At 42.2% G+C, this 24,671-nt stretch overlaps 1 protein-coding gene and 1 non-coding gene across 3 annotated transcripts in view; one reads left to right on the forward strand and one right to left on the reverse strand.

Annotated features, from left to right (window-relative positions):
• Positions 1-374: 374 nt before the first annotated feature.
• Positions 375-24,671, reverse strand: part of CUNH10orf143 (chromosome unknown C10orf143 homolog) — a 31,805-nt gene continuing 7,508 nt past the window's right edge. Inside the window, exons 2-4 of one of the 2 annotated variants that reach the window (XM_055608958.1) lie at positions 10,417-10,578; positions 10,263-10,325; positions 375-828 (exon numbers count right to left, since the gene is read on the reverse strand). In XM_055608958.1, coding sequence (XP_055464933.1) covers positions 799-828; positions 10,263-10,325; positions 10,417-10,578 — 255 coding nt within the window. In that variant the 3' untranslated portion in view covers positions 375-798. The remainder of the gene's footprint in view (positions 829-10,262; positions 10,326-10,416; positions 10,579-24,671) is intronic. The other variant, XM_055608959.1, reaches the window with a different exon arrangement.
• Positions 16,219-16,324, forward strand: LOC129678257 (U6 spliceosomal RNA). Its single transcript, XR_008720338.1, has one exon. It is a non-coding gene; the product is annotated as a U6 spliceosomal RNA (small nuclear RNA).

A 24,671-nucleotide genomic window follows, 5' to 3' on the forward strand; every position in this document is an offset into this window, starting at 1 on the left:
GTGTGGACAGCAACATGACCACACATTAGTGCTAGTATGGACTGGGCACTTCCTAGTAGGGAACACAAGCCCTGTAAAGACCATGATGGACAGATGGAAGACAGGGCTGAGCCCCACCTCCAGCTTCCAGTTAAAGAATGTGAAATCAGTTCTCTAATCCAGTCATTTCTTTAGGACCTCCGCTCAGGAAGCTTCCTGATCTGGTGAAAACAAGGCAGTCTCCAGAGTTACACACAAACCCAAAGCCCAGCAGCTGCCCACAAGTTCCTTTTTAATATAAATGGGGTTCTGTCCCTAGTAACTTAGAGAATTACCTAAAGCTTGATTGGACATTAAATATTTAGAAAAAAAAATCACTTCAAGATTATAGAGCATTTTAAATATAGAAATAAGTCTTTTAATTAAAAAGAGTGTGTGAGCAGCCCTGGTTATGTCCAGAAACAACCCCAAAGTCCACAGACAGTGAGATCTCTCTCTGGCTGAGCCTTTTGATTACATGAGCTAAGAGGCTCCGGAACATCTAGGAAGTTTGACACAGAATTTGTTGACTTCTAGATAATTTACTGTCCAGCAGAGGACATTAGAGAATAGGCTGCAATGAGCCAACATACTTAGGATGTTCCTGGCCTTCTGCAGAGGAGAGTGGGATTACCTGAGAGGCAAACAGCCCCTGCAGGGAGCCCTGGCTGCCATCTGAACACATGGGCACCCAGGCCAGCTGTAAGGGATTTGTGCTGGCCATCAATCACACAAGGATTCAGACTCAACTGGAATCTTCCATCTTCCCATTTGCATCTTCTAATGATTTCCGGTATGGTTAAAATGGCCCTGCAATGGTGAAAGAACACTGTGAGTATTAATTTGCTCCATACTCATTAACGGGCTTCAGTTACATATTCACTAACACAGAGAACACCATTTATAGGAACTGGGCTAAGGTGGGTGTGGTGGCACATGCCTGTAATCCCAGCCATGTGAAGCTATCACTGGACCACTGCCAGCCTGTGCTACATAATAAGTAGCTACAGTACAGCCTGGGCTTCAGAGTGAAACCCTGTCTCAAAGAAATTAGTATATCAATAGGGGAGAGGGATATAAAAACACACACTGGGCTAGCTATTGTGTGTCACCTTTCAAGTAGTGGGATTACAGGAATATGACACCTGGCCCAGCTTGCACTTGTAAATAATGACTTCTAAGTCATAATTTATAGATGTATTAAAGTGTGTTATACTGTAAGTAAGGTACTTATTCCAAATAATATTCTAAACAAATATTATATACTTTATTGAAGAAAAAGAATGAAAACATCATTCAGCTAATTGTAAAATAAAAATTTTAAATGTGCTGTCAAAACACTAAATCAGGATTCAAAACAATAGCAGTGTGGCTTGACCTCACGCGGCCATCTGGAAGTAGCCCAGGATCATAATGGTCCCCACCAGGGCACGTTACCCATCCTCCTGGAGCAGGCCTCCCATGGCCCCACAGAAGTAGATGGCAGAAGCAGATGATTGGGGATGACAGTTGGCCAGGTGCTGCACTAAGAGGTCCCAGCAAAGGGCTCTTGGCCACAAGCAAAGGAAGACTGGGCACCCCTGCCTACAAGGCCCACCCAAGACACTAACGGACTCACTGAGGGGGCTGAGGCCTACAAATGTTTGTGTGGCCAGGAAATGAGGAAGTGACCATCCAGTCAAGGGTCTCATCATTCTCCAGAAAGCAGGTGCTGTCAGGGGGAGAGATTTGGGCCTTGCCTGGAGAAGACTGGCAGGTGGCCGTGTACCGATTTTATACTGGTGGCTCTGTGGTTTACCTGGGCCATGAGAAAAAAAGTGGCATGAATGCCGGATAAGCACTTGTGTGTCTACCTTATGAGACAGAAAGCATCTTAGATGATGAAAACAACGTTGAGGTCAGAATGGTCTAGAACCTGTGACAATAGGAGCCTGTTGTGCATGCAGCACACAGGCAAGATTAAAGTATCTGTCTGGAAGCTCGAGCTCTGGAGCTCAAGAGAACACTACATACCATGATGGAGAAAAGAGGAGAGTTTACTCAGAACATGTGAGAGCATTGTGAGGACATGTGAAAATTTATGAAACCATGATATAAAGAACATGTACAAACATATATAACATACAAGATCACAGATGATCATCATTTAAGAACATACAACATAAAAGATCATAGAAGAACATCTAATATCATCATAAGAACATGGAAGATCATAATACAAGCAAATTTAAAAACCACAAAAGATCATCCATATAAGAATATTATATAAAAATATACATCATCATAAAAGATAATCATGTAAATACATACAAGAACACACAAGACATAGAAAAATCTCAGAATACCATAGAACATACAGCATTATAAATAAAGCCAGAAGAGCATAGACTATACAAGATCATAGATCAATATCATATAAGATCATAAAAGAATATCATATAAGAACACACAATCATATAAGCACATACAAGAATATACAAGATCTCAGGTAAGCATATAAGAACATACCCAAACATGAAATCACAGAATTTTTAAATTTCATATATAAATATACACGATCATAGAAGAAAATCTAAAATCATATAAACACATACAACACCACAGAAGAATATCCTATAAGAGCATCCAGGATCATAGAAGATCATCATATCAGAACATACACTATTAGAGAAGAAAACACAGGTCATGCTCCCACAATCCTGAAAGAATGATGAGCAGAAGTATCCATTTAGAAATAAGGTCCTGTAGTCCTGAAGGTCTTTCATAGTCCAGGACAACAGTTCTCCAGAAAAAGAATGCAGCATGTCCCAAATTTCTCCACAGGACTCTTCCCCCTTAGGCTCCTGTGTGGTATGGGACTAGGTCAGGGAAGTCTGGGAAGATACTGAAGTAGGCGGAGCTTCCCCTAAAGGAAAGTCTAGGATCTGGGGGTTAGATTGGGTAAACACTCCTTAATCAATTCCATTCTAATTACGCCATCACCACCACAAAGCTTGAAAAACAAATTGGTTTTCTTTTTAATTAAAAAGGTACTCATTGAGATAGCTCAGTTCTGCACCTGCTTACACTTGGAAGATAGGCTGAATGTGGAACATAGAGACTCAGGACCAAGACAGGTCACATCAAGATGAGCACAGTGACCTGCAGTCCTCAGAAACTGCCCATTTAGACCTCACTTGTTCTATCCCTAAATCTCCACTTACCACAACTCATTCCTGATTTCTTTTTCCTTCTTTTAAATATTTTTGTTTTTTGAAACAGGGTTTTATGTAAACCAACCTGGCCTCTAACTCCAATGTAGCCAAGGCTGCTCTTAAACTCCTGGCCCTTCTGTCTCCACATCCCAAGTGCTTTAATTATGGGTAGGTGTTATCATGTCCAGTTTTGCCTCCCAAGTCTTTCACACTTTGCCTACTTTGTCAGTGTCTTTTAGATTACAAAGCATACAGTGACACTGAAGAGAGGCCTGATCTACACATGATAGACTGGGGTGGGAAGGGGCTGAAGCCCTGAGGTTCTGGGACTCAAAGATAACATACACCCAAAACCAAAATCATGTCTGATAGGAATGGTTTGCTCCCTGGGTCTAAGCTTTGGTGAAGTCAAGGGCAAAGAGCAGGTCTCGTTGTTTCTGGTAATATGTCTCACCACAGACAAATAGAAAGCCTGCTTCTGTTGGTAAGACCATAGGGAATCTAAAGCTACAATGGAAAATAAACCAAAATTCCAGTCTTTTCTCACTAAGCAAGACAGACTGTTTTGAAGGATGTTATTTGTTTATTTTGTGTGTATGTTGTGTAGATATATGCACAAGCCACAACATATATGTGGAAATCAGAGGGTAACTTTGAGGACTTGGTTCTCTCTCTCCTATGTGGGTCTTGGGGATGGAGGGATGGAAATCAGGTCATCAAGACTGACAGCAAGCACTCTAACCCCCTGACCCATCTCACAGGCCTCAAGTTCTTATTTGCATCTAATACTGGGATGGAAATGGACTCATGCCCAGTGGCTTTTAGCTGTGCTCACTGCTAGATACCTTCCTAGAGCTTCCTCAGGGCAAACTTATCAATCAAGAACTCTAGTTCCAACAAAACTATCTTTCAAAACTAATTTAGAGATTAAGACATTCTTAGACAAACCAACATAGATAATGCCCTGTGTCGGACCTACTAAAATAATGAAATCCACAAAGAATAGTTGACAGTAAACACCTGCACAAGTAGGAAGAACATAAATGCGGCTTATTTTCTAGATTATTATTAGTGAACATATGCTCTGGTTTTGCCTATTTACATACTCAGCCATCTTGTTTAGTAGTTTATCTGTAGGCTTTCTTGGATATTTTATGTAGACAGCTATATAATTTAGAAACAACACTTTAAGTGTTTCTATTTTTCCTTGTCAATTCTTCTACTCATTGTTTCTTTGTTCTTGGCTTACTTTGCCAGCTGGAAACTCAAACAGAGCAGGAACTGAAGTGGAAATTTCTGGATTCACTTTTGTCACGTGATGTTCTGCTGCAAGGTGAGCATATGTGTTTTGCCCAGGTTGGCTTGTGAAAGGGCATGTGATGTTTTGCTGTGGGATCTCATGTGGTAGGGGCATGACTTTGACCAGCTGAGAACATCCGTGGGTGAACTCTAAGGAGAGGACATATATAGAGGCCCACATACAGTGAGACATCACTTTTTGGATCAACATTGCTACGCTGATCTTTCATGCTTCCACACTTAACTTTGTAGAGAGAAACGTTCCATAGAGCTTCTCTGGGCAATCCAACTGAGTCTTGCAGCTTTTGCTGACTTCGTGTTGCTGCTTGGTGTTGGCCTTTGGACCTGGACTGCTAGTATGCTGACGACTGAGTCTGGAAATCCGCTAACAATCCATCAATCCTCATTAGCAGAAAACAGATAAAAGAGGACTACAGCCTTTTTCTCTACTAATCTCCTACCTACAGTTGTAGGAGGTTGGAAAGGAGGTAAAGGTGCTTAAGAACCCTAAATAAAGTAGGTTTGGTGAAAAATCTAAACCTACAAGGAACAGCTGCAGCAAGTGTCCCTGTCTTCTTCTTCAACAATGGGAACACTTCCATGAAGTATTGTGCTCAACTTTTGACAGGATAAACTCTGTCCATGGTTCGTGAGACTAAGTAATTAGGTTTTTGTTTTGTTTTTTGTTTTTTTTTAATCAGAGTCTTGCTATACAGTCCTAGCTGGCCTGGAACTCCTATGGATCCATGGACTCCAATTCACCACAATCCTCTTTGGCTCAAACTACTGAGCATTAAGGAGTATTATTAAAGGCATAAGCCACCACACACAGCTCTGAATTCATTATGAACAGGGCCTAGATCTAACAGTGAAATGCAATGATCGCTTGTTTTCATTTTTCTAATGTTAAATCAGCCAAGTGTCCTTTCATATTAGGTGTAGTAAACCAAAAGCAATAACAACAAAACTACGAGGAATGCTTTTTAATACCTTTCTTTGTTTCTGCCACTGTTAGCGGCCTGTGTGTGTTCCCTTCTAGAATCAGTTTTGATAACTAAGTATTCCAGGAGAAAGGAAGCTAGTCCTCCAGTCCGCAGCCTAGCGCAGCAGCTGCTTGCTCTCAAGCTGCAGACCCCTGAACATGGCAAAGAAAATACTCCACGGTGAGCAGGTGTTGTTAGTGAGAGGTAATCCATCACTTCTCTGTAACAGCTCTCTGCAGCAATCAAGGGACATACCTGTACCAGCTCAGCTTGAATAAGTCTATAGAAAGTAAAAAATTAAGTTTTCTGGTTTGTTTTTGGGGTTTTTTTTGTTTTTTTTTTTTTTGTTTTTTTTTTTTTAGTTTTCATTTTAGTCACTCCAAACCCCTAGTACCCTTAGAACCTTGAAATGGCCCAAATAACACAACTACAATTTTAGTTGTCATCTGGTTACTATATTCCAGAGAAAACATGAATGGCCAGGTGCTGTCAGAGTGACATTTGAGAACTGCCATTGGTCTACTCCAGCTCAGCCTGAGCTCTTTCCTTGGCCACCTTTTTCCCCTCACAGCATAAATGAACCAGCTGAGATCTTAACCAAGATTCTTCTTGCATTATGAATGAAGTCCAGAGCAGCAGGGCACCATTGCTGCTCTTCTCAGAGGGAGTGAGGCAGCTGCAGCATCATTAGTGTGGCTTGTGGTACTGGCACGCTGCCTGCAGACCACAAGTTAGTCAAATGTAGAGCTTGACCCCTTCTCCCAGACCAGAGGCATGCTGTCCAATCGTTTATCTCCACTGACACACCTAAGACATGGGACTTTCTATTCTCAGGACATGAGTATAAAAGGCTGACAGAATAGGTTGTCTCTGAAACATACAGGGTAAAGTGCTGTACCCCAGTCTATCTACTGTCAGAACCAACATCTCATTTCTGTCCTCTCATGCAGCCTGACCTTCAGACTGACACACCAGGTGTGACACCATTTCTTTGTGGCACAAGAAAAGGGAGGGATGGCTGCCACCTAGATAGTCCTGCTTCTGCATAACACTCAAAGAGGACACAGAAGTAGGAAACAACTATCAGCAACCTGCAGAGTTAAGGAACCCAAGTGTTTTAAGGGTCATTCCTTTGCAGGAAAAAGTACAGAGGGTGCTGAAGAGATGCTTCAGTGGTTAAAAGCACTGGCTGTTCCTCCAGAGGACCCAGTGGATTCCAAGCACCTACAAAGTGGCTCAAACTGTCTGTAACTCCAGTTTCAGGACTCTGGTGTCCTCTTATGGCCCCTATAGGTACTGCATGCATGTAGTGTACACAGACACGCAGACAGGACACTCGTACATATAAGAGAAGTACAAAAAGGGGCTATACTCAAAACAGAAATGTCAAACATTGTCTCTTGCTGTCTGTTTAGGGGCTCCAAGCCAGCCGCAGGTTTACACGAAACACCTCCTTCTAAACACCCCTACACTCTATCTCTGCATAACTTATCACACAAGAATGCATGCTTACACACACACACACACACACACACTACACCCATGTATTAAACCCACATATACCATATTCATGCATTATACAAATACACCATAGTCATGCATTCTGCACACACATATCACACACACACATATATACCACACACACCTATGTATTACACATGCACACACCACATGCACACACCACACACACACACACACACACACACACACACACACACACACATACATGCACGGGTATGATATATATAATGCATTCCACACACACCACACATTCATAAGCACAGACACATACATAAATATAATGAACATGCATTCGACATACAAACACATTGATATATACCAAATATACCATATACCACATACATGCATGTATTACACTCATGATGTACAGACATCACACACACACACCACTAACCACTATCAGATTTCTATGTCAACACATGATGAACAGTAGTATAGAGATTTATTATTTTCACTTAGATGGGAGAGGAGGGGAAGGGAGGAGGAGAGAAGTTTGGTAATACTAATTAATTAGACAATGTCCAAAATCAACTTGGAATGAGGAGCCTTCACAAGGGGCTTTCTTCCCATAGTTCTCCCCCTATGACTCTCTGACCCTTCATGGATCTCCCTCATAACCCCCACTCAATGCCTCTCCCTTATAACCCCACCCACATCATGAATCTCTCTCTTATAACTTCCCCGTTGTAACTCTTCCTTAAGACCATGGAAAAGACGAGCAGTCAAGGAGGCCCACCCATAATCCCAGTACATGGAAGGCAGAGACAGGAGATCCCTGGGGTAAACTGGCCAGCTAGAATAGCCAGAATTAGTGAGCTCCATTTTCAGTGGGAGGCCTTGCCTCAATGAATAAGTGGAAAGGGATCATGAAAAATACCCCAGGTCAAATTTGAGTTTCCACACATGTCCAAACACACATGTGTGTCTATACTCAGGCAAGCACACAACACACATACAAATATATACACATGCAAATAAACAGATAAAAGACAGTTAAAGAGCAGGAGCTCAGAGACACAGAGACAGCTCTGCTCTGCCTAGGATTCGGAGCAGGTAGTATCAGTTGGATTAGTGCATTACAGAAATATGGGAGAGGCTCGGGTTCTACAGCAGCTTTCGGGGAAAGCCACCAAACAAGCTGTGAGGCACATGTGAGGCTGCTCTTAGGGAATCCACGTAAGCTACACTGATATAGACTCCACTTCCATCAGAGACAGGGGAGCCATCCTGAGTCAGGTGAGGAGCGGTGAGCGGGCAGGGAAGCACTGTGCATGCAGGAAGCGGCTATGGATGAGCCTGGGTTTAATAAAGTCCTCCAAAGTTTACAGTCGCTGCCCACCAGTGATTTGCTCCTAAGTGCTGCTCCCTGGGACCCTGCATCTCTAAAAACACTATTTGCTTTTTATTTAACACTGAACCTTTTGATGTTTTAGAATATAAAAATAGTAAGTGTCTTATTATTTTAAAAGCTTAGGAGAGAAACTAGCCATATTATTAGAAAAAGAAGATATATGCAGCATAGTCTGTTCAAATATCAGGAGGTGTGACTTTTCAAATTCACATTTCAATCTTTATTTACATAAGGCTTTTAGAAATAGTGGGTGTAAATATTAAACCGCCCAAGCCTGAGTAAAATTTTATTGGGAATAACTACAAATAAAAGGAAACTGATTTTTTAAAGTCAGTTTCTGAAATTTAGATGAAAAGAATATTGAGCATTAACCAAAAAAATGATATTTACATATCAATGTAGGTTTTCTGTTCATAGATTCATTTCCTATGAAAGTAAAGGAAGCAAGCCTGGGGAATTACAAAGAAACAGAAAACCCTAAGCAAACAGGTACTGTTGTTCAAACAGAATATTAGCCAAAATGATCCAATCAGGTACTTGAGCTAATTTTTTTCTTCTTTAAGCCATTCATGCCAGAACACAAGCTCTTAGACTGTTAAGAATTCACACAACTTCCAAATGTGCCTCAGACAGACAGGAGGAGACGAAAGCTATATTCCATGGATATGGGGTTGGGGATAAGAAAGAGACCCACCAGTCATAGGCAGAGAGGTGAGTCGACCTCAGTCAGGGACAATGCTCAAGCAAAGTATGACTTATCTGCATCCTAGGATATACTTGGAAGCCATGAGAACCAACCTAAATATACTAAATCCAAATGACTGCATCGTGAATTCTACCACTGTTCAGAACTACAGTGCACATGCAGCATGATGCTCTGCAAACAGACAACAGAGAGTAGCAAAGCACACCTCCATGGAGAAAGCACGGAACTGAAGTTTGCTTTTGTATCGCTCCAATGACTTCAGCAACTCTGGTTCATGTGAATGGAAGCTACCCAGGTGCCAGCTCTGTCTAGGTGCAAAAATGATGCCTGTCATTGTAGTAGGTAGACCTATGTCAGCTGAAGATGCTTGTAAGTTACGGACCAATCTCTTGCTCATCAGGAACAGCAATTCACTTCTCTGAAGATCTTCAGGAGGCAATGTCTGACACTCATACTCAGACACATGCTTACTCTCCTGGTTTCTATGTGGAATTTAACTACAGTTCTATTTTATTACAATATTGAGGTTTCAAATTTAAAATAAAAAACCCAAGAATTACAGAGGTTATCAAAAACATATTAACTTGTTCTTAGAGTAAGTTCAAAATTAATAACAAAGGCATTATTATGCTAATATATACTTTATGATATTCTACCCTACAGCAGAGGCTGAGAATTGACTGGCGGTCTTTGACCTCCCCTTTACTTTGAACTGATGGTGCAAACATTGTTTCCTTCAGAAATCTAGCATTTATGTTAAAGTTTATAGACACACACTAGAAAACTTTAAGCAGATGAGGAAAAACCCAATCCTGATTTCTGTTGAGATAATTTAAATGATTTAAATTTAAATTTAAATTTAGATGACCTTCAAGTTCTGTATTTTAGCCGAGTAAAGGGTCAACTTCTTTTCCTCAAGGTTGCTTTCTAGTTATCAACGCCTTCACACATTTACAAAAAATGGTTTTCAGTGGGAATTTTAAATTGATTTATAATTTTTGTTTCTGAAAATGAAGCTGAAACATTTTTTTCCTCAACAGAATGCTAAAAATACCTCAAACTAACCTTTAGTTTTTCTAACACATCTCAGTCTTTATGCATGTAACTGCAGATTTTATTGACTGTTTTACAGATCTGATGTTTAAGAACTCTATCATTTATGTGTCAGTGAGGTCACAAAACACACTTACAGATTCCCCCGCAATACATCTCAGGCAAGGCTGGGCTGAACTCCTTCCACCGTTGTGCAGCATCTAGTAAACAAATCCCAGGCATCGGTGCATCAGCGATTTATTGAATGAACTCTATGGGCTCACAGTGGGTCTGGGGGCAAGAGGAACATACCACTGAGCTCAGACTCTCCTGGCTACAGTCTGGTCGTGGTGCAGGTGGGCCTCGTGACCATGGCTCCTGGTCCTCTGTACTCCAGGATACCAGGGCACGGGTGCTTAGCATGTGGCCAGTGCACTCATGCCCGCCAGCTTCTGACCTCCTGCACGCCCGTTTCTGAAACACAAAATTTCACTTTAGATAACCTCAGACAACATACAGCAATGACTGAATTTACTTTCAGAAAACTTCAGCTCCAACAACAGACCCCTGTGAAGCTGGAAAACTTTATAGACCATGTGTGGAGATGACTTTCAGGACTAACAGCCATCACTTACATTTAACCTTGTTAGCTCAAGCGCTGTCTGTAGTTACTTGGCTTGATAGATTTAAAATAGTCATTTTAAACAATTTTGGCTGAAACTCTTATAATAAACTATTGTGACTGGTTTATTGAAAATGTACCAAACCTATAAATTATGTTCAGGGAACTACTTATATGCCTCAACACATCTTGCTTAGCATCGAGTTGCATTCTTTCTTACTGCAGGACGCATGGCTCACTTGTGAATAATTCTCTTACTGGCACAGAAGAACAAATTACTTTTATTGATCTCAGTCTGCACACACAGCCCGTAACCAGGTAATCTTGGGGAGAGTTAACATCTGGTTTTCCCATCCACACGAACTAAAGAAGGTTAATTACAAAGGTGGTCAGGCCTTCCACACTTGAGAAGTATCATGTCCTAATACCCCAAGACACACCCCTAGACCAATCCTGTTCTAGGGGATAGAGTCAGGGGGAACTCTGTAAACACTCACCAAATCACCCTCAGGCCAGGGCCAGAACATCCCTGTGGTGGCCACCCAGAAAGGCCTATTTCTGGACACCTCCCAAGTAAGAAAACATTTCCTAGTATGGTTCGCTGCTCTCCAACACCTACACTCAGTTGTAAACCACTGTTCCTTGCCAAGACTGAGTTTCCCCAGCTGTGTTTATTATCTATAGTATCATTTATTTAATAATTCCTAGTAGCTCTTAAAATTTATTCATTGAAAGTTTCAAACCTATATAGTGAGTTTTAGTCATTACCATCTGTATTAGTTGCTTTTCTATTGCTATATATGATAGTATTTAGGCAGCCTGCTTCTGGGTTGCCTAGGAACCTATGATGTCATCATGTGTCACCCACCAGGTGTGTGGCAGACGCAGTTCAGCTGCGCCTGCACAAGCTATAAAAGGACCAACCCGCCACTTTGTCTCTCTTGCTCTCTTCACTTTCTTTCCTGGGGGCCCCACCATGTCTCTCTCTTCCTTTTCCTCTCTATCTTTCCACCTCCAATAAATCTTTCATAATATGTTGTGTGAGTGGCATCATTTTCAAATAAATGCTAACAATATAAACACTACAATTATGGCAACTCAAAGAAAAGAGTTTATTTGAGTTTATAGTTCCAGATGGTTAGAGGCCATAATGGTGCAGAAAAAAAAAAAAAAAAAAAGATGGGGGGGGCTTTGCTGGTTAGGTTAAAGTCTGACACCTCCAAAGACATTTATTTGTGCTCAGTCTATGATGGTGGACTCCTTTTTTCTCAGCGAAGCCTTAAAAATCCCCTCCACCCATGATCTGGGTAACCCCAGGTCTTGAAAGGAGTGTCACATAGCTCTCAGGGCAGATTACAGGCCAGATCCTTTCCTGATAAGAAAACCATTCCAGCTAGCATCTAGGAATTCCCAGAAATACCCCACCCTGCTAAGGAGATCTTAGTCTTTTTAAATTTTTATTTATCTTTATATTAATTACAGTTTATTCACTTTGTATGTAGCCCCCCCCTTGTCTCCTCCCATGCCCCTACCCCAGACTACTGATAAGGGGAGAAGGACCTCCCCTTCCATGTGACCCTAGCCTGTCAGGTCTTATCAGGACTGGCAGCATTGCCAAAAGGAAGGAATATGGACCTAGTGAGGAACTCCTGGATGAAAGCAAGATGGAAACCTACAGAGGAAACTCCAAATGCTATAGTTTCATGTCTGATGTCAAAGGGTGTAGATGGCTCAGGTCTGGGTTTTTTGAAACATAATAAGTTTATTCAATGAGGAGACATTTCACCACATGTGATTGAGTACTAGATTTACCACAGGCACACCAGAGGCTAACCTAATCAAAACAACCCCTCATAGGTGTGCCTGGGAGGTTTGTCTAATTCCACACCCTGTCAAGTTTATAAGGAGACAGGATCTCTACCATCACATTAAGGAAAGTACATACTATGACCAGGAAGGAAATGAAAGACAGGCTCAATGCTAGGAGATCCAAGAACACCATTCATGTTAGTCCTCATGAGGAAAACAATGGCACAATTACCTCCAGAGATACTAAACATCATTTGAAATGTAAGCCTATTTATTTCAAAACAAAAACACATTCTTGCTGAAAACCAGGATTGAACACCAACCCAGCCACAAAACCTTCAACCTACAATTTGTCCTGCCTACAAGATGTGCTGGGGTAAAGGTAGTACAGAAATTATGGGAGTGACCAACCAATGACTGGTCCAACTTGAGAGCCATGCCAGCAGAGGGAGCCCACCCCTGACATGTCTGGAGGACCAGGACCCAGACGCTAGATAATCCAGAGACCTAGGATAGAAACAAACAGGACTGGCAACAACAACAACAGAGAGGCAATGATATGATTCCTAATGATATTCTGCTATACTGATAGATTGGTGTCTAGCCCAATTGTCATCAGAGAGGCTTCACTCAGCAACTGATGGGAACAGATGCAGAGGCCCACAGCCAAATATTAGGCGGAGCTTGGGGAATCCTATAGAAGAGGGGGAGGAAGGGATTGTAGGAGTCAGAGGAGTCAAGGACACCACAAGAAAACCCACAGAATCAACTAACCTGGGTTCATAAGGCCTCACAGAGACTGAACTGACAACCAGGGAACATGCATGGGACTGACCTAGGTCGTCTGCATATATGTTACAGTTGTGTGGCATTGTCTTCTTGTGGGACTCCTAACAGTGGGAGCAGGGGCTGTCTCTGACTTTTTTGCCTGCTTTGGGAACCCTTTCCCTCCTAACTGGGTTACCTCTTCCAGCCTTAATATGAGGGGAGGTGCCTAGTCGTACAGCAACTTGATATGCCATGATATTCATGGGAGGCCTGCCCTTTTCTGAAAAGAAAGAAAGAAGGTGGGGGAGGGGGAGAGGCTGAGAGGGGAAACTGCTCTTGGATATATGAGAGAAGAATAAATTAAAAATTAAAACAAGCAAACAACTAAACTAAAACAGGAAGCAAAAAAGTACATGCTTTGGGTTTTTCTTTTTCCTTTAATGCATTTATTCGTGTGTCCGTATGTGTGCCTGTGTGAGTTTATGTGTGCCACATGTCTGCAGGTGGTTGCTGAAGCTGCCAAGGTGGGATTATAGGCATTCGCTACCATATCTGGTTTAGAGAATTTTTTTTGGAGTCGGGGATAAGGTTGTTTGTTTTTTTAATTAAAGTCTTAAGTGGCTGGCCTTGAACTTGCTAAGTAGCAAAGGATGACTCTGAACTGATCTTCCCGCTTTTGCCTCAGCAATGCTGAGAATACAGGTTAAGTACCCTGTGACAACTTAAACCATTCCTCAAGGCATGAAGTACATAAGAACTAATTCTGAAAGTCCCCTATTCTTAGATAGGATGACCTGAGACTACAAAGATGAGTATTCTCCCCAAGTTATTTTGAAAATTCTACTTAAATCCCAGCAAAAATACCAACAAGCTATAAACAGTTCATGAGTAACATGAATAGGTACTAAAGGGCACAGGAAAAAAAAAAAAAACTGCCCGAAGTACCCAGGGGAAAACGCTCTGGACATTAAAACACATCATGACTGTATAATAACTATGGATGGGGCCTTGTGCAAAAAACAGGCAAGTAGATCAAAGCGACAGGATTCAAAGTCTAGAAAAATTCCCAAATTATATAGAAAGTTGTCACCCATATCACTGGGTTATGAATGGGCTTTTAAAAAATTCATTTATTTATCTCATGAGTATAAGTGTTTTGTGTGTGTGTGTGTATATGTGCACCATTTATATTCCTATTGCCTGTAGAGTTCAGAGGGGGCCTTTGGATCCCCTGGAACTACAGTTATGATGTTTGTAAGCTGCTATGTGGGTGATGGGAACTGAATCCGGTCCTCTGCAAGAACAAGTGCCAAAACCACTGAGCCATCTTTCAAGCTACACCCTTCTTAAAGACAAGGTTTTGCTATGCATCCTAGGCTGGCCTTAACTCACAGCAAACCTCCTACCTTATCCTCTCAAGTGCTGGGCTATAGATACATGCCATCACACCTGACTAACTTTTAAATACAGTGTAAGTTATTTGAATAACTGGGTAGTCATTTGAAAAAAGAAAAATAACAACAACAACAAAGAAAACCTAACTAAACCTTTACCTGATACCTTTTTGCTTGTTTTTTGCAGACAGGGTTTTACTATGTATCTCTGGCTGTCCTGGAACTCACTAAGTACACCAGGCTGGCCTCTACCTCACATGGATCCACAAGTGTCTGCCTCCATGCTGGGATTAAAGGTATGTAACTATGATACTTGGCTTTGATATCATACTTAAAAATAAACCAATGGTGCTAGAAAGATAGATCACTGGATAACAGCACTGGCTGCTCTTCCAGAGGACTCAAGTTCAATTCCCAGAATTCACAAGGAAGCTCACAACCATCTTCAGCTCCATGGGTTCCTACACCCTTTCTGACCTTTGTACCAGATATGTATGTGGTGTAAGTACATGCAGGCAAAACATCCATATGCATTATATAAATACATTTTAAAACTTTAAAGACTTACTCCCTAACCACAATACAAGGAAATATTTTCTAACTGTGACTCAAAACCAGAAGGCAACAAAAGCAATACTGATACATCTGACTACATATTAACAAGAAGCTCTTTAGGACAAAGCAAAACAAGCCTACATTTAGGTCACAAAGCCCTGTCATGCCAGCATTAGGATGCTGAGGCAGGAGGATCAAAGGAAGTTCAACTTATGAGTACAGCCTCGACCACAGAGCAAGACCCTGTCTCAAAAAATTAAAACAAGGGATGGAGAGATGGGTTTGACTCTGTAACTTCAGTTCCAGTGGATCCAATGTCCTCCTCTGACCTCCACAGGCACTTCACACATGTGGTACACAGACATACATGTAGGCAAAACATCCATACACATAAAATAATAATAAATCTTAAGGGGAAAACTAAAACAATTATTTCAATAAGTTGAAGATGCCTGACAAAAACAAAAAGAAACTATTTGGAGCACATGCTACAGAAGGCTAACGACCCTCACTTGTGAAACTCATAAAAGCTGAGGAACAAGCTATGTGTATAGTGGTGCATACTTTTAGTCCCAGCTTTTGGGAGGTACAGACAAGAGCATCAGGACTGAAGGACAGCCTGGCTAGTCTCAAAAAACCAAAAACCTGAAAGAAAAAAAGAAACTAATGGTACCACCCCATAAACAGAAGACAGACAATTTACAAGCAAGCTGTTGAAAAGCTATCAGTGAGGGAGAGAGCTCAAATAAATACTCATTTCAATGATTTGTCAGGTTGCTTAGATGACAAAGGCCTGGGGCATGTCTTTGGAGGTGTCTGTGATGGTGTTCCCAGAGAGGATTAGCTGAGGGGCCTGAAGGTGGGTGGTACCATCCCAAGACTGGCGTCCTGGACTAAAGGAAAGAAAAAAGGAAAAAGCGGACTCATCTCTGCTTCCTGTGAACACAGCAATAAGTACAGTTACTGGTGCTCGCTTCAGCAGCACATATACTAAAATTGGAACAATACAGAGTATTTAGCATGGCCCCTGAGCAAGGATGATACGTAAATTCGTGAAGCATTCCATATTTTTAAACTAAAAGCTTATGTGTAAAAAAAAAAGAACAGTTACTGATATATTTGTATTTAGAACACCATCATCTGTCGTCCATCAGCTTGGTACAACTTTTCAAATGTGACACAGCCCTGTAGAAAACAAGCATCTCCCACAGTCCTGGAAAGGAAGAGATTCCCATGGTAGTCAGGAGAACCCAGAGATTCTACCTCTAGGTATCTACCCAAGGGCACAACTCCAACACTGGAGGTGACACCTGCATGCAGCCACTCACTGCTGCTCTGCTGAAATGGCAGCACAGCTGCCATAGTGTTCAACGCCCTGCACAAGAGAGCCATTGGATAACCTGTGGTGCATCAGGCCTGGGGCCCTATGCTGAGACAGACAGGAAGAGGTGCTGTGCCTCTGATACACACTGTAATCACAGCAGTTGGAGGCTGAGATGAGGGAAATCATATTATGGAGTAGCCTGGGCTAGATCCTATGTCAAACAACAAACCCCCAAACCACCACAACAACAAAGGAGGAAGATTTCTATGGAAGAGTCTATAGTTATTTCTAGAATGTACTGCTAAATGCAAAAAAGAAAAGAATATGCAGAGCTATCTCTCCCATAGAGAAAAGAGATCACTACAAACTGGGATAACATTCATGTGGTGTTGGTATAATGTTCTTTTGAAATGCATACACCTTACCCTTGTTCATTCAAATGCTGGTTTCTCCCTCCCCCCCACCCCGTTTCAGTCCAGATATTGCATTGTGATACTTATTCTAAGCATCACCTGTCTCAACTTTGTGTAAACATCCAAAATAAAACAACCAGCCACAATGTTGAGCAACAGAGGGGAGGAGCCAGAGGACAGGAAAAGAGTGGGAGGCAAAAGAGCTAGGAGAACAGAGCTAGAGGACAGATCTTGGAACGATATGGAGAATGAACCAGACCTAAGATTTCACAGAAAGCAAGTATAATGGGTAAAATCTAACTGTTAGAAAACTATGAGGGCTTGGAGGTTTAGGATGGGGTAAATATTGCCTAGCATTGTGTTCTAGGTTAATTAAATAAATCCCAGTATCTGTGTGGTGATTTGGGTATACAGCTGTTTAGGATTAACAGCAGCTTTGCCAGAAGATATATCAATAGTATATATTAATCGCCATCTACAACAATGTGGAGAGGTTGCTCTGTGTGAGGTCCTAGCTGGACCCTAAGAATTATGAAAAGACAAAAAAGCCAACATACACATACATCCATGTGTGCAAGAGAAGCAAAGAAATCGTTTAAATAGGAAATGCCTGCACAGCGTCTGCACAGGTTTCCAACTAAAGGACTTGAGGGGCTAACTGGATCCTGAGCCAACACCAACTGACTCCTAATGCCACTACTGGAGGCGGTAGGAGGTGCCGCAGTTGGCAAAGCTCTTGTCTTGCAGACATGAGGACGGAGGACAGCCCCTGGGATTCTCATAAAAAGCTGGGTGTGCTGGTGTGTGCGCGCAGTCCCAGGGCTGGAATGGCAGGGGCAGCCCCAGGGCTCACTCAGTCTAGGCTAATGGATAAACTCCAAGTCTGTCAGCTGACAGATCCTGTCTCAAAAAAAAAAAAAAAAAAAAAAAAAAAAAAACAAATGTGGAGAGTGTTCCTGAGAAATAATACCCAGTTGGCCTCTGGCTTCCACCAACATGTTGCATTACATCTTTACAGACACCCCAGAGGCATGTACATAGAAATGGAAAAATAGAAGACTAAGTGGAAATCAGATTTAATGAGTATGTAGTTCTCATTAAGGCCTTACAGGAAGATAACGAAGATGACACTTAGTAAGACCCAGAAGTAGCAGAGTTGTTTCATGTGGAGACACAAAGAAGGCACGTTTGCCTGGACCTACTGTGTAATGTGGTTGCTGACAGTTCCTTCTGTAGGGACTCAAGGGCAAATCACAGCATGTGGGCTCTGCTCCTTCTCCCTCGGTGCTTGCATGGCAGTCAAAGTATTTTGTGGGGATTGTGTCAAATGGAACACAGACCATGTGGAAACTCTGCAAGGAATAGTCTAAAAGCAGAAGGGTAAGGGAGTGCAGAATAACCTTGGAACATTGAGAGGAAGGGCTATGTCCATTTTAGGTTGGTCAGAAAGGAACAGATTTGATGCCTTGCAGTTATGGGAAGACAATTTGGGTTAAGTCAGAGTCTCTAGATTGATGGAGTATGCCACTGGAAATGTGAGGGATGGTTTTCATTAGAAAGCCCTTTTGCAGCTAGGCCTGGTGGCACACATGTGCTCTCAATACTCTAGGAGACTGAAGCAGTAACATCATTGTCTGAGCCAGCCTAACTGGGCTACAAATTGAATTACCCTCCCCACCCCCCACTTCTATTGACAGCTCTCGCCTAATTGGCACCATGGTATTTACTTGTTGTTAATTCTGTGTTTCTCTCATGCCTTTGGCATTTATTAATTGGAATTTGTTACTAAAGGAAGTCCCTTTCCCTCCTCACATTTATTATCAGGTTATTTTCAGTATGGGCAGGTGCACGGCGTTGCTGCTCTCTGAATTGTAACCTAATGCTCTCATTTACTTTATAGCTTAAGTTGTTCCAGCCATGAGGATTCCTTCAGGTTGGCACCTGTGCCCTGCTGACATGTGTAAAAACTTTTATTCACCTGGTTCAGTTGTTGTCTCAGAGAATTACTGCCTTTGTCTGCTAACCTAGGCCTAATCCTAGAAGCTTCTAACATCTATACAATCTAATCAAAGCCTAGACTGTTTTTGGTCTCTCAGACTTAGCTGAATTAGCTCACCCTTTCTTGTCGTTACTGAGCTCTGGGCTGCCTGGTTCAACTCAGCTGTTCTTACTCAAACTCCTCTCCCAGCTATCTTATTCAATCTGGCCTTTCTCTCTGCCCCTGAATTGCTCTGCTTGGCCTCCAACTAACTCAAGCAATCTACTCTAATATCCTGGCTCCTTCGGTCTTCACCTGAGTTCTCTCTCTGCAACCCATCTCTGGTAAAACTGCCTCCTCTTTCTCTGTGTACTGCCCCTTAAGGTTCTCTTTCCTCTCTCTTCTCATGAGAGCTGGGCGTATCCTATTCTATCAAATCCTCTCTGATTTGTCACTTCCTCTGCCACTCAATTAGACATCACTTTCAAACACAAGTGCTTCCTACAAACTAACTTTACCTACGTTGTTTCGGATTAAAGGCATGTGCCATCACATCTGGATCTCAGCTTTTCTTTACCTTTTCTTTTCTATACCAGGCTGGCCCTGAACACAGATCTGCTTGCCTCTGTCTCCTGGATTAAAGGCATGTTTGTATTCCAGACTGATCACACAGACTTAGAAGGTCTTTGGATGTGATCTCTTGCCAGACGGCCATGTTCTGAATTAAAATTCCTCTACAACTCTGGTTACTTGGGGTCTGCTCAGTTTTTATAGGGAGAAAGATGTAACATGTTTATGGCGGTTAGAATGACAATGTTCCCCATAGGTTCAGATATTTGACTACTTGGTCCCTCGTTGGTGGTGCTGTCTGGACAGGTTTAGAAGATCCAGCCTTGCTGGAGGAGGTTTGTCACGGGGGGGGGGGGGGGGGGGCGGGCTTTGAGAGTTTAAAGACTCAATCACTTCCTGTTCACCCACTGAATCATGCTTGCCATTCAGGATATAAGCTCTTCGCTTCCTGCTTTTGCCACCATGCCTGCCACTTGGATCCTTATTCCTCTAGAACTATATAAGCTCAAAAACATAAAATTAAATTAAAAAAAAAAAAAAACCTCTCTTTTCCTTCAGTTTCCAAGGTCATGGTATTTTATCACAGCAACAAAAAATTAGCTAATTTGCTGTGTTAGAATTGGGTTGCTGTCAACTCTCAATAATGTAGGCTAACATGAACTATTTGCATACATGTTTTCATTTCCCCCCATAAGTAACGTAGTCAGTCAGCAGCAAAAGCATCTCCCTTGTTCTTCTCTCAATAAAACTGGATTTGCTAGAAAGGCACACAGAAACAAACATGAATAGAATTTTTATTTTACCAGTGAAATCCAAGATACTTCTACAGTGTGTGCAGTGAAGCATCTGTTACAGGAAGGCAGCAGACTTGTAATCTCTTGTGGTGCTGAGCCAACATTCTTTAGGTGGCTTAGGTGCTGGTCCAAATCCTTGACCCTTGATACAGGAGGAAAGGAAAGGCCTACCCTTAAACCATAATAAGCAGGTAGCCTCTGGAAGACATTATGTACATGGTGACCCTCAGTTATCAGAGTGGATTAAATGACTCTCATTTCTGTTGTTTCTGGACAGCTTATCACCAGTGACACTGATCCACACATTCATGTGGCCAATAGTTCAGTTTTGACAGCCTGCCCTCAACTGTAGGAAACCGACTGCTGCTGAAGCGTTGATACTGGGGCTGCCTGTGCTGCATGCTTCATTCTCTCTGTTCCTTTCCAGAGAGGATCTGTCGGCCTTCATAAAGGCAGATGAAGATTTACCACCAAACTAAAAAAACACTTCACTATATAAACAAAATTAAAATCCCAACTAGACACGAAGACACCATTACTTAACAGTAATTGAAGGAGATGAGGTGAACAGCAGCCTCATCTGAGCACAGCTGAAGCAGGGGCTGAGCTGAGCAGACACCTCTTCAGACAAGGCGTGAATTAAAATAAGAGCCATGATCTTGCTGCCTCAATGATGGGACAAAGTTGGGACAGGCTTCAAAATGTCCAGCTGCCCTCCCTGAGGAGGAAGGGGGTCACCTCTTTGTTGATGTGGATGCTTCCTTTATTGGAAGTGATGGACCCAAATGACCTTAATGAATGAAGAGTCCAAAGGGAAGAGGGGGTTGAGACTGAGCCATTTGCCAGAAATGAGATTCAAAGGCATAGCTTCTGTGCTGAAACCAGATAGGATATGCATGACCCTGGGGCTCCTGGAAATGCACAAGGGACTAAGGATCCAGGAGACCACACAACAACTCCTCTGTGGGTATGGCTCTGGATTCTGAAGCACCTCCCAAAGCCTACCTTCCTACTCTAAACTCTAAAACAGTGGTTCTCAATCTGTGAATCGTGACCCCTTTGGAGTCACAATTCACAGACTGAACAACCCTTTCTAGGCCCTGACTGCAGGCCAAGCTCTCAGTGTCTGCAGTAGCCCAGGTCTTTGCCAACAGGTCGGGGTCAAAGGTTCAAATTCATAACACAACTTTAATGAGGACTCCATTGTTGTCCTTAAGTGTTGTCCCTTTCATAGGGACACTTAAGGCCATCCTGTAATATCAGATATTTATGTTATGATTAGCAAAATTATACTTATAAAGTAGCAACAAAAATAATTTTGTGGTTGGGGGTCACCACAACATGTGGAACTGTACTAAAGGGTCACAGCATTAGGAAGGTTGAAAACCACTGTTCTAAAAGAGTGGAGTGAATAATCCTGGTACCTCAGAGGCAGAGCCAGGTAGACTTCTGTGAGTTCAAGGACAGCCTGGGCTACATAGTGAGGCACTGTCTCAAGGAAAAAAAAGTTAAAAATTAAAAAATTAGTAAACCAGAAAGAGTCATTAGAGATTAGTAATGCACAGATACCAAGTCTGCTAGAAAACAACAGCAAGCCATTTTATATAAAAATGAACATAAAAGAAATAAACTAATTCTCCAGGCATGGGGTATACACATATAATCCCAACACTTGGGAAGGCAAGGCAGGAAGATGGCAAGTCTGAGACCAGTCTGGGCTATACAGTGACATGTTCTCAAAATAAGAATGATGATAATAAATAACAGTAATAATTAATGATCTAATCCTTCATTTTGAAGGTATTTTGAGAAGCTTTACTAAGAGCCTTTTCCTGAAGCCGACATATATTCTGCACGGACACCACTAGTTCCTGCTACAGAAAAGATAGCTGAAGGTTTCCCAAGCTTCACTCCACTCCATCTGCCATAATAAAGAGGTTTCCTTGTGCTGCAGTTGGATGGCCATCAGTCTGCACAGGGAGCAGGGACTGCTGGGGAGTCAAGATTAATAAGGCCCACAGATTGCCATTGAGAGCGAAAGCATAGTTTCCATCAAGCAAAGACTCCTTCCTGATGACATTTTCATTTGGAAAATGACCTTGCACTCTTCAGAGGTTTGCTTCCTACAGCACATTAAAATCTGGCTGAATGTCAAGCAGAAAGGGGCCAGAAGTTAGGCCTCTTCCTCTCCCTCTTGGCCTCTACCTTACAAGGACGTAAGGGGCTCTCACCAGATCAACTGTGGCATCTTGATGCTTCAGTCCAGCGTGTGCAATATTCAAAAGACTGGGTATTCTCAACTGAGTAGGCAAGATCTTCCAGTACTTCCCGGCCAAGTCGGCTTGGCAAAGAGATGGTGAGTATAACACCAGCAAGGTAAAGTCAAAATAACAGACCAACCGATGCTGAGATAGAGGGTTACCTTGAGGAAGCAATGGAGAAGAGTAAAAGGAAAATTCATTCTTTCACTTCTAATAAAAAAGTGTGAGGAGGGGACTGAAGAGATGTCCCAGCAATCAAGAGTGCTAGCTGTTCTTTAGAGGACCCACATCAAGCCACTCAACTGCAGTTCCAAGAGATACAAAGCCTCTGGCCTCCTTGAGCACCTGCATGCATATAAACGTACTCCCACACATCTAGACATAATTAAAAATAATAAATGTAAATTTTTTTTTTTTCAGAAAGAGATTAAGCAGAGGCAGGAGCGTCACTTTTGAGGTCAGCCTGGGCTACATAGGAAGACATTAACTCAAAACAGAAAACAGGAAGGACACATGCCAAGGTGCTCCATCCTTGCAGGGATTGAGAATATACTGTGGTGAGGCTCTCCTCTCATACAATAAGAGCCCCTTGCTTGGGAGTCCATATCACACCATCTCTGAGTTTGCCTGAACTATTCTGCCTTTATCTGCATGGATGATAAAGGACTGTGCAGGACAACAATGGAGTCCTCATTAAAGTTGTGTTATGAATTTGAACCTTTGACCCCGACCTGTTGGCAAAGACCTGGGCTACTGCAGACACTGAGAGCTTGGCCTGCAGTCAGGGCCTAGAGGCCTGGTCCAACAAGCTGTGCAGCACTGGAGGGAGATCCTGCAGCCTTGCCACTGCTGCCCCAGCTGAAAGGAGATCAGAAACAAATAAAGGGTCTGAGGAGTCAGGTGATGAGTCAGGCACAGCTCAGACCCCTTTTGTCACATGTTCAATAAAAAGCTGAACTTGGGGGTAGGAGTAGGAAGAACAAGCACTCTGTGGACTTTCTGGTGATTGGGTTTAGGCTTTTGAGTTTACCCAGCACACAAGAATCCTAAGTCACATTTTGGATTACGACATTAAAGGTCATTTAGTTAGTGACAGAACAAACACTGTACCACTGAGTACATCTCCAGCCCCAACTCTAAAGATCTCAAAGAAAGCAATTATGCACATCTACTGACAGCAAGCAGAACCTAATAAACACCCCTGTATTTAAAGGAAATGACACTTCATTTCATCCTCATATCACAACAGAAGGTAAGGAGTTCACTTGTGTCTTGCTTGGAATGAGAAAAATGAAGCACAAAGGCTGACTTTCCTGAAGCCTATGGATCTGAATTGACAGACATAGGCTGTCCCTGTGCTTTTAAATTAGCTGGAGACAGAACTAAAAATACAAATGATGGAGCCCTAAAAATTAAACACTGTATGGAGGAGATGGCAAGACCAAATGGAACCTTAACACACAATTATCCCTATCTCGAGAACACACTTTTGGTATAAGAACAAACAAGCAATTGATGGAAGGGTACTGACAGCTGAGAAATAACCATCACAGTTAAGTGCTGTCTGACAATGGAGTCAGGAAAATTCAGGGGAGAGAAACACAATCTTTAGGAGAGAAGGATTCTAAGAGGATTCACTTTCAAATGTAAAGACTGAGGACCAGTTATTTATTACACACAGAAGTCAATCCAATATAGATCAGATACTACATATAAGAATACATAGGAAAGCCAGGCATGTAGCATGTACGGGTAATCCCAGAAACCATAAAGCTGAGGAAGAAGATCCTGAGTCAAGGGCCTGCTGAGGCTGCATTGAAAGACTTTCTATCAGAAGTTAAGAGCCCTTGCTGTTCTTGTAGAGTACCAGGGTGTGGTGGTTTAAATAAGAATGGTCCCTATTGGCTCATATAGTTGAACGCTGGATTATCAGGGAATGCCACTGTTAGGTGTGTCCTTGTGGTGGGTGTGGCCTTGTTGGAGAAAGTACGTCACTGCTCACTAAGGGTGAGCTTTGAGGTTTCAAGGGCCGAAGATCCCTCTCTCCCTGCTGCCTGTTGATCTGCCTGCATGCCACTA

Source organism: Psammomys obesus, unplaced genomic scaffold (genome assembly GCF_907164565.1).
Source record: "Psammomys obesus unplaced genomic scaffold, mPsaObe1.curated_primary_1811, whole genome shotgun sequence".
Taxonomy (NCBI): domain Eukaryota; kingdom Metazoa; phylum Chordata; class Mammalia; order Rodentia; family Muridae; genus Psammomys; species Psammomys obesus.